This window comes from Dysidea avara, chromosome 5, assembly GCF_963678975.1.
Source record: "Dysidea avara chromosome 5, odDysAvar1.4, whole genome shotgun sequence".
Taxonomy (NCBI): domain Eukaryota; kingdom Metazoa; phylum Porifera; class Demospongiae; order Dictyoceratida; family Dysideidae; genus Dysidea; species Dysidea avara.
The window spans coordinates 32,063,352-32,074,369 of record NC_089276.1 but is presented as its reverse complement, the minus strand read 5'-3'; the positions used below and the strand labels follow the sequence as shown (position 1 = coordinate 32,074,369).

The 11,018-nt window shown below is 34.9% G+C and overlaps 1 protein-coding gene and 1 long non-coding RNA gene across 2 annotated transcripts; one reads left to right on the top strand and one right to left on the bottom strand.

Moving 5' to 3' along the window:
* Positions 1 to 3,844, bottom strand: LOC136256235 (uncharacterized). The gene is made up of 3 exons (XR_010701394.1): positions 3,705 to 3,844; positions 1,403 to 1,584; positions 1 to 1,334 (listed from the first exon to the last, which is right to left on the bottom strand). It is a non-coding gene; the product is annotated as an uncharacterized lncRNA (long non-coding RNA).
* LOC136256234 (beta-1,3-N-acetylglucosaminyltransferase radical fringe-like) lies at positions 1,564 to 10,587 on the top strand. Its single transcript, XM_066049166.1, has 5 exons — positions 1,564 to 2,355; positions 2,814 to 2,887; positions 2,945 to 3,039; positions 7,197 to 7,273; positions 10,374 to 10,587. The coding sequence occupies exons 1-5, from the start codon at positions 2,330 to 2,332 to the stop codon at positions 10,435 to 10,437; spliced, it is 336 nt and encodes a 111-aa protein (XP_065905238.1). The 5' UTR covers positions 1,564 to 2,329; the 3' UTR covers positions 10,438 to 10,587.
* The last annotated feature ends 431 nt before the right edge of the window (positions 10,588 to 11,018 follow it).

Below are 11,018 nucleotides of genomic sequence, written 5' to 3'. Positions count from 1 at the left end.
AAAAAAGTTTTAGTTAAAGTTTTAGTTTTAGTTACCATTTTTAGTTATAGTTTTAGATGTTAGATTTTTATAGTTTTAGTTAGTTTTAATTTTAGTTGCCATCTTTAATACATTTTAGTTATAGTTTTAGATCTTAGATTTCAAGAGTTTTAGTATCAGTTATCCATACGGTACCACTCAAAACAAATACCATAGAACTAAATATGATCATTTGGTCTTTTCTGGCCAAAAATATCACATACGTATACCCACATGGCTTTTGGATTTAGATACAAATGCGTATGTTAGTTGCACTGATGTATTGGGCTACACAATAATGAAAATCTTATGTCTGCATTGCCCCTCTAAGTTGTTCAAATAGAAAATGAACTCTGTAATCCGACCAAAAGTTTAATTCCCTAGTAATGCATTATTTTCAGCCTCCAGAAAATAAAAATGGTAGTAATACTAAAGCTAATTTATATACTAAACAATATAATGCACCCATTCTATCTGTATTAAATGTTGGATTACAAAAGTGACTCGATAATCCAACAACCTACTACTTACTATGTGTACTTCAGTATTAACTCATTTAAAATTTCTTGTGTGTATATCAAACAATATGGTAGTGGTCATTCTACAGACACTATCACATGGACATCGTTGTATCACCCAAACCCAGCTAATAGCCATGAGAGAAACTGCACTACTTTGAAGTGATCACATTACTTGTTCTTGCATTAGAGTTGATGTAGTCACTGTAAATTTGAGAGCCGAGGTCTTCCAAACCATCAGTTAATGGAGTAGTATTGATGCATACATTGGATAGGAAAGAAATTACTTTTACATTGTAAAGAAGCATTATCCATATAGCTAGCTACAAGTCAATTCGTGCACATCGTGCTGCTACATAGTCAGCCCCTGTGGTTGGCAAGCAGAAATAGCTAATCCTCAAAATATGAACTATACTTGCTTGCACATTGCTTAGAAAAACAGTTTGTTTATTGTACGTAACTTTAGCAATAACACATTTATATAAGAAGGATCTTACACAACATACAGAGCTAACTGCAACAAAATATTTTATTGCAGTTAGAATTAATGCTTATAGTGTTATAGCTAGCTAGAGTGGCTGTTGGGTCAGTGCTAGACTGCATGGCGTAGCTATATGACTTACATGGCACCAAATTAAGTAAAGCTGACTTTTTAGATATAGCTACTGAAACACTTCCTTCAGTAAAGCTTTATACTCTAAAATCCTTGAATGAATTATGTTTGTTGACATCATACATATTACTCTTCAACACATGGGATTATTCTTTGGGCATCCCCTCCTGGGACTACATCATCCCCTATACAAATAGATATGAACACAGCTGTAGTAGTGCCCAGAATTATATGTAGTTCTGGTTGTCCATACCTTTTTGGATTCCATTAAGTGTGTGCCTTCTGCACCTTACCTTTCCTTTTATCTTTGGTCCGCCTGGTCATACACTAGGAAACTTGAGACATTAATTTTCCGTATCAACACTTGCATACCACAGATTTATTTAAAATATTCACACTAATCTATGACTGGTAGATGGTTGGTAGACACCGTACCTGCATGATAGGACCTTTTATGAACAAATCACAATTGAGTAACATGCCCCTTTATAATCTAGCACAGGTGGACCAATAATAATGGAGGGACACACCTCTTAATGATCTAGCTGTCCTTCTAGTGATTGACCATTAATACACACTTCTTATTGGTAGCATGGTGAAAAACATACACCCCTTAAATATCATGTACATAGTCCCTGAGATAAGCAGTTACCCTTCACGTTCGATATTTTAATAAAACAGTCCCATGTGTGTATCATAGCTGTACCTACGTATAACAAATAACTAAACTACATAACTAGTGCAATAAAAATTATTAATTTAAAAATGAAGTAGAGATCTAAGCAATAAAAACTAATGAGACAAGAGATGAATGATGGTATTATAACATAGCTCTATGAGAAAATCCCCACTTTGACACTGACATTGTCATGACATGCCAGTGTAGGAATTTTACCACTGACCTATGTTGTAATACCATCATTCATCTCTTGTCTCACTAACTTTTATTGCTTAGATCCTTAGCTACTTCATTTTTAAAATTAATAATTTTTTAATGTACTAGTATATATGGCTAGGTTGTTTGTTTATCAAATGATCATTAATTCTGAGCACTTTCTGTTTTTGGTCTTATTGAAATATTGTATCAGTACAGCATGTATACTAGTCACACTTTCAGAATATAAGTCGAAGAATATACTGGTATTCAGCTGGAGCTACATACTGCATCAGTTTACCATTAATGATGAAACTGGAAAAATATTTCAAGTAAATAGATGCTGATTTATTGTGATGTGCTCAGTATGATGTGTTTAGTGTTGTTTTGATAAATATGTGTTTGGCATTAATACCCCCAAGAATTGCAGAATTGAGAGCATACCTAAGTACCTGCATGCCAGTGATGTTGGGGTTAATGTGTTGTTGGGATCACAGTGGTCCATGTGCTTTTGTTTCTTTTGGCTCTATAAAACCTTTCATTAGTTGTGGAGAATATCTGGTCTTTGCAATGGTTAATATAGTAGACACTGTTTGAGAGGTGCTTTGTGTGAAGTGGTGAATGAGATTCACTTCTACTGGGTTTAATGGGCCCATGTTAACAACAACATGCACATGTTCTCCTTTAAGTGGTGCCTAATTGCAATGCTTTGTTGTCTTGTGCAATGTTGTATTGTGTTATACTTTAGTACTATAGATTACAGTTTAACTTTGTAATTTTTTTGGTAAAGTGGTATGGACAAATTTCAGCACACCTGTGGTATTTCAGAGTATACAGATGACCTGACTGTTGGTACTATTATAGGTAATGTGAATACTGTATTATATAGTAGCTATTGTGTGCTATGATGTGTTGCAACAGACTTGGTGCTGGGATACAATGTGACACACATTGATAGCATGTATAATCAAGCTACTGATTTGAAGAATGTCACTACAGACACACTATTAAAACTGGTGAGTGCAATAAATTTTGTATACTTTATAATATGGTATATTAAAAATTAAAAAATTAAATAGTGATCCAAGTGAAAAAAAAAGTAGTGAAACAAGAGATTAATGATGGTATTATAGCATAGCTCTGTGAAAAATCCCTACATTAGCATGTAGTAAGTTATAACAGTATTAATTTTTTCTTTCATTGCCAAAGTGGGGATTTTCCCATCAAGCTATACATGTAATACCATCATTCATCTATACTTTTATCACTTGAATCCCTACTTCATTTTGAAGTTAATAATTTAAATTTTTTTTTTATTATAGCATCCAGCTAGCTGTACACGTGTGACTGTTCTATTAGGGTGACTGGTGTATTAGAGTATCTCGAGTCAGCCTTTTGCCTACCAGGGGGGCACGTGTTACTGTTTCATATTTTTATTATACTAGCATTATAAGTACTAGATAAAGCACTGCCGCGAGTGCTATACGGGAAATATAGCACGAAAAGAGTGGGCGAGAGACAAATATAGCACGAGGCGAAGCCGAGTGCTATATTTGTCTCTCGCCCACTCTTTGAGTGCTATATTTCTCGTATAGCACGAGCGAAAGGCAGTGCTTTAACTGGTATAGAGAACTGTCAACTTGAGGTATACACAAGACACACGAAACAATTAGAAACTCACGGAGAAGTGTTATCATCGGTAGAATAGACATTGCGCCTGTGTTGCACTGTGCTGCGCCTTCATTAGTCGTTTTGTGAGACTAATCCGTCTTCTCAATACGAAAAATTTTTGATTGTGATGTTTTAATAAGCATATTTCCGTGATATTCTTAGGACTCGTCCGTTCATGTGAGCAAAACGTACTAAGAACGTGACCACAAGCAACCATCATCGAAATCTTCAAGTGTGTCTATAAATTAAATCCATTGGTTTTTCTCTAGCTGGTTGGGTTGACTGGTCAGCCGAGCACAGTCAGGCTATCAGCCTACACTGGCTTGGTTGATTGGTTGTACTGACCAAAATGAGTGATTGCTCACTCAAAGTAGGCTATCAGGCCTACAAAATAGACCTGGAAGTTCTATAACTAACTACCTGATATAGAACTGTGGTCTATTAAAGTGTTCTATAACTGCCTGATATAGAACACTTTGTTGCTTTGATACTCCCACGCAAAGTTCTTTATAATGCAGCTATATAGTATGTTCACGTTGAGCTGAATCCTGAAAAACAGCTAAAAATTAAAAGTGGATTTTTTCTCAACAGAGTTAACATTTTCAGCCAACCAGATGATTATTGGTAACAGCAAAGGTGTCAACAACAGACATGTACAGTTTGGCTCCATTACAAGTTCGGGAAAGGGTTGTAATGGACACTGTACTTATATGGCTTCCCCATAGGAAATGTATTGTGAAACTTTAGATTGGCCATAAATATTATGTCAAACATTTGAATAAAAAGATTTCGAAATATTTTTAGCGGATCAAGCAGTACTACAAATGAGCCAAATTTCAAGATCATGTGTAATTGCATCCATGAGTTATTAAATGTTTTTGAGGATTCAGCTCAACGTGAACGTACTATAGTATGTATGCATTGAACTGAATGTTCAAAAACATTACGGATGCAATTACACAAGATCTTGAAATTGAAATTTGGCTCATTTGTAGTACTGCTTGACCCACTAAAAATATTTCAAAATCTTTTTGTTCAAATGTCTGACATAATATTTACGGCCAATCAAAGTTTTCACAATACATTTCCTATTGGGAAGCCATATAAGCATAGTGTCCATTACAGCCCTTTCCAGAATTTGTGATGGAGCCAAACAGTATGTGTCTGTTGTTGACACCTTTGCCTTTACCACTAATCATCTGGTTGGCTGATATGTTAACCCTGTTGAGAAAAATCCAGTATTAATTTTTAGCTGTTTTTCTGGATTCAGCTCAATTTGTACACTGAAACCTCTCTAATCCGACACCTCTGTAATCCAGAATACCTCTATAATTTGACATTGTTTTGTATACCAAAATTACTTTTTCTATGTAATACTACCTCAGTAATCTGCCCTTGCTAATCCAACACAATTTTCTTATCCCAATGAGCGTCGGATTATAGAGGTTTCACTGTACATACTATAGATTGGAGTGTGGTCATTGTGATTGAGCAAATAGATTATTAAGAGCTGTGGTCTCCTTGTTATTAATCAACCAAGATTGTTAATGGGCGTGATCTAGAACCTATCGTCAAGTTACAGGTATCTACTGGGAGTCCAGTACTTCTTACAGTAGTTGTAAGTGCCTTAAATGATTTTGTGCATCTAAGTATGTTGCTCAAAAATTAATGTCTTGATTGCATAAAGACGAAAGACAAGCCTGATTGAAGATAATATGAAAGACAAGGCACAGAAGGCATGCACTTATTGGTACCCCAAAAGGCACGTACCACTGGTGAGTTTGTTAATGTGATATAAATAGTGGCTGTGCGCTGCTTTGTTTGGCCTCCATCCTTGCAACTGTGGTCAGGGCACGCAGACTGGCATGCCAACAGATGAAAAATTGAGTTCAGTTATCATTTAAATTAAATATCTGAGCGTCTTTAAGCATTTTATTCTTTTAATGTTGTATTTGATTCAGATAAGCTAATATTACTCTGTAAAGGTGATTTTCATTTAGAAGATGTCTCTAGGATGATTTTTAAAGATAGCATTTTATACTACTGTACTGTTTGACAAGTGTAACTAAGAAAATATACATAAAAGTAGTAACTCAAGTGAATATCTTTGTTGTTCAATTCTAATTACATGCATTCTCCACAAACTATATTCAGTTCTAGCACACAGACCCTACATACTAAACTTAGATATATTTGAAAGTCCCCTACTTGCAAACTATACATTCAGATAAGTGGGGTCTTTATTTGCCAAGAATTTAATTGTTTGGCATCAACTAGCGATAAAGGGAACTTGTATTAAGCCATTATTGTGACACCATATGGTAGTATGGGCTACAATTATAGTTACCAGTTGATATACAATGGAGCTATTAACCCTTAAAACTTGCAAGGCATCAGCAGAGTTGTGTGTACTATTCACTACAGCACCAGAAGCCAATTTTTTACATCAATGGTTACTACGCCTACATACATTACACAGGCCAGCACAAATACAGAGGATTTACTCACTGATATACTAAGATAACACAGAAATACTCTACTCACTATCTAGGGTACCATACTAAAACCACATTGTTATACTTGCTGCAAAAAGTTTGTGTGAACAACACAGATTCTCTTAAACATAGCTCCTTCTTACTCCTTATTACAAAACCACATGCTGTAACATGCAGTGTAAACATATTGTTATTACATACATAAATGTATTTGCGTGATGCAACAAAATGAATTTTAGTGGTAACCATGTGGCTTCATTTGTATGGCTTCCAATTAGCTGAACTTCTGTTGAAGTCATAGTTAGAGAGAAAAGAGAGGTATCATTATAAATTTTGTACTGTAATTACAGTAGTTGAATCAGAGTTAAAATCATCCACACTTTGACCCAGATAGTAACCTGCATGGTCTAACTAATAAGAATCACTTTTTAGGTTGATTTTGGTTGGTTGGCACATAGAGTCTACACTTATGTGTGAGGAACTAGAGCAGTAATTAGTCTTGCATTACATTAAACAATTCCAACGTCAACAATTCCAACATCAACAATTCCAACATCAACAATTCCAACATCTAAACTTAGCAAAGTGTATTATACAGGCCTCTTCCCATACAAGTATCGATCTTTATATAAATTTCCTCATAGAAATAATTAACCTTATGAGGTTTGCTCACCCTATGCTAAATCTTAGTGTAGAGATCATAATAGTCTCCTACTAACAGAACATTAATTAACCAGTACATGCCTGGAAATGTTAGTTGAGGCCAAATCTACATTTTATTTTTCTTCTAACTGACCTGGTTTAGTAGGTGATGTCTGTACCTGTACAGTAAGCAAATAAGCTTTTTAAAAGATTCAGCTTATTAGGGGAAAATATGCAGCTTTTAAGGGTTACAGTAATAACCAAAATGGCTAAGGACAGTAACTCTACTCTGCTGGCACCTTTGATTTTTGTAACCCTAGCTGGTTTAATATACTATATTATGTTTTCTACTCATGATGATGCAGGTGACTTTTGGTTTCAAACATGGAGGCAAGATTGACCCTCAACCAAGACTATTTACAAAAGCAGAGGATCCAACCAGGCAAGTACATTAATATGCTCAATATACAGCTGTACAGTGACACAGACATGTACTGCATGGGCAGTGTTTGTTTTCAATGGAATGTTAATAAGTTAAGAGATCCTTATAGTCAGAGTTGGGGTAATACATTACAAATGTAACTCATTGTGTAATAATATTACTATGTAGTAACGAGTAAACATACTGTACGATAGTACTGCAAAACTAAGCCCAAACAAGCCTTCAGAGTGACCCAAAACTCTTTCAACAAGCTGCTATGGATTTTTTTAAAATTATTAAATGGATTAACTGACTGACTGACTAACTGACTGACTGACTGACACCTTCAGACAAGCGTCGTGCTTGATTTTTTCACTGTTTGACGTTGCTTCAGCTGGACACGTGCCTTTTGGCATATTGTAGTATGTACAATGCATTCTTCATGAACTTACCAGTGTCCTCCTTTGTGTCCCATTCATCTTTGCTGACAGCGAAAGGTGTTGATTTGGCAGTAGTTAGTGTTGGCTTCCCTTCGTAACAGAAATCGTCCGTATTTTCATAGTGGCTACTTTGATTGCAGAGGTGCTTTTTGAACAGTTCTTGATTCCTAATGCTGTGTAATGAGCTGAACATAGCTGACAACAAAGCAAAATGGATACTTCACTTTTCAGATGATAATTGATTGCTGGGATGCACAGCACTGTTTCTTTCTTTTGATGCAATAAGTGTGGGTTCACCTGTCATAATAATTTTATTTTATAACAAAAGTTAACAAACAAGTACACAAAAATTTTTGGAATTTTCAACTAGAGTAGGGACCATAGCACATCGATAAAAAGTACTGAAACAAGCTGGAATAGTGCACGATATTCAATCAATAAGAAGTGTTATATCCCCACTGTGCATTTCCATTATGGTATCTTGAGCACAGTAGGGATATGACACTTCTTATTGTTTTACTGTGATTCAATATTGTGCACTACTCCAACTTGTTTCAGTACTTCTTATCTCCATATGTGCTATGGTCCCTACTCTAGTTGAAAATTTCAATTTTTTGTGTACTTGTATAACATGTTACATTACAAAGTAGCAAGTAATATTATAACAAATATTATATACAACTGGAAATTGTAATGCGTTACTTCTTTTAATGCGCATTGTATCCAGCATGTGAATTGTTGAATTTTGGGTCCTGAAAGCATTGGAGATGGCCTTACAGACAAGATCAAAGAGTGATAGTGTATGGGGAGTGCCCTTGGGACCATTATACTACAACAAAGTATGTTTTTGAGGCTGAATTACACCAGAGAAATGTGTGTCACACTTGTCTCACTTGTAGTTGTAGGTTGGGAGCCTATATTTAGAAGGTTGGATTTAGCTTAAAGCTTGTAATGAGCGAATGTAATATGTAATAACATTACTAGTTACAGCCCTCTGAATAACATGTAATAGGTAACTCATCACTTTTTTTCTGGGAATGATATGTAACTGTAGCACGTTACATTTCATAGGAGTAACAACTAATATGTAACGAGTTTCATTTTTGGAGTAATGACCCCAGTAACTCTGCTTATACGTAGTACTATAATAAAGCTGTTTAACTACTTTATTACACCTATAACTGGTGTTTAACTGTTATGATTTTTACGTGAATGTAACTTATGTATTTGTGCATTACTTGCATACATTTCATCTTGAAATTGTCTATACTTAAGTTTTATTGATACATATCCAGCATGACTTAACTTATGGTTATCGTGCTATAGCCAAATAATTTATGAAAAATATCTCCTTATTTATTCTAATAGTTGTTGTACAAAAAAGCACACTTGTTTGATTACCTTCTATGCTGCATTAAACCATTGTATGTTTTTTGTGTATATGTCTTGGAAAGTATTCACTAACCTGTATTCCTATTTATTGTTCAGTTCTCCAATGAGAATGAGCTGCATGTTTAATGTTAATATACGTAGGCTACTGCTACTTAAAAGAATATGATTTAAAAAATCCAACTACCTGCTTTGATGGAAATTCGCTTGAAATAGTATACACCAATCACATCAAGACACATGGTAGTGTGTCGTGCAGCCAGCGTGCCATACCATGAGTATATTAACAGGAAGAACTTCATGTGTGCATAGTTCCATGGCCCCTTCTCCAAAGAACACCATTGTTTGCATTATAGTTGTCTGCCAGGTAGGGTAGACCACATAGCAAATTAGATTAAATTTGCACTAGCCATTTGCAAGATATGGGCACTAAAGTTTCATTTTAATTTCTTTGTTGTTTTCTTCTTAGGCCATAGGAGGGCTATGGGGACTTCGATTTATTTCACACACTTTGCAAAAATTGCTATAAAATACAAATGTGTAACCCGATTGCCTTGATCTTTGACACAAATGAAGAGCATATAAAGAATTCACATACCAAGTTTGCTGTTAATCTGATGAATATCCAAGGAGTTGTGAGCGTATATTCATATAAAACAGATCAAGCATCTGTCATGGCTATATACAGGTAAGCCGAGTATGGGAATAACTTGAAAATTGTACATAGGCTGATCATTGTAGCAGTGACTTTGATAGTTTGAATAGCAATAGAATTACAGCTACTAAGTTAGAAGTCCTCAAAAAGAGTAGTACAATAATATTATGGTAAATGATCTACCAATAGAAGTTCTAGATTGCTCTAGAACATTCTATGTATGTTCTATTAGAAGCCCTCAAAAAAATGTGCACTTTATTAGAGTATCACAACAATATTGCCAAATATTGAACGAAAGCATGCATTTATAATTCTGTCTTCAGTAAATCATCATTGTGTCTGTATAGATAAGAAATGTGAATAGAAACAAAGCTATATGCTGATTTTGGGGGCTTATGAAGTACAAAAAAAAGTGAAATCCACACAAAATCAGCCAAGCTGTGAAAAATATTATTAAATTAACATCATTGCAGCCATTTCTTGGCTGCCACCTTTGGTTTCACAACTTTTTCACTCAAGTTATTCAAGGCTCCACCATTTTTTACAGCTTGGCTGATTTTGTGTGGATAATATATTCATTGTACTTGTACATACATGCATAGTTACTGATTTTTCTCCCCAAACTTCTTTAATGCAGGTTTTTAACATATCACTGCTTGCTATACAATGAAACATCCTGGTGTAATACAAAGTACCTATGACATTGACTGATCATATTTTCCATTCCATGGAGTCACAGGCACTTAGTATCAAGCTTGACATGTTTGTCATAAATAACAATTATAGTGTAATTATTCTTATTATGTAGCTCCTCATTCTATTTTATAGAAGGTACATTAGTCAGGCCAAGATTGTTAATCACAGTAATGTATATTTTCAATTCATTGATCTGAACATATTCCAATAATGTACAATATAATGTACCTTAACATCATTGTACAAAAATGCGACTGTAAATAATGCTAAGCTAATAATACTTAAGTACTCCATATCAGTTAATTTCATTCAAGGATAAATTCAAGGAACATTGTACATGGATGTTGATACTGGAGAATATGCGTTGATTACTAGCTCCTGGAATCACTTATACACTTGTGATCCATCTTAATGCTACTCCTTGCTGGCAGACCAAGAGCTCTTACCAGGTGCAATTTGTGCCAGAGTTTTACAATTAGTGTCTAAGGATATTATGCATGCTCCATACACCTGGTCCATTTTCACAATGTCCTGTGTGGCTGTACTAAGTACTATACAGGACCAAGCTATCTGCAACTCTACTTAT

Bases quoted from the DNA above. Each gene is read 5' to 3' on its own strand.
- LOC136256234 (XM_066049166.1), top strand. From the start codon at position 2,330: ATGATGAAACTGGAAAAATATTTCAA. The intron at 2,356-2,813 runs GTAAATAGATGC...TTTTTGGTAAAG, and splicing joins AAACTGGAAAAATATTTCAA to TGGTATGGACAAATTTCAGC. The intron at 7,274-10,373 runs GCAAGTACATTA...TCTTTAATGCAG, and splicing joins AAAGCAGAGGATCCAACCAG to GTTTTTAACATATCACTGCT.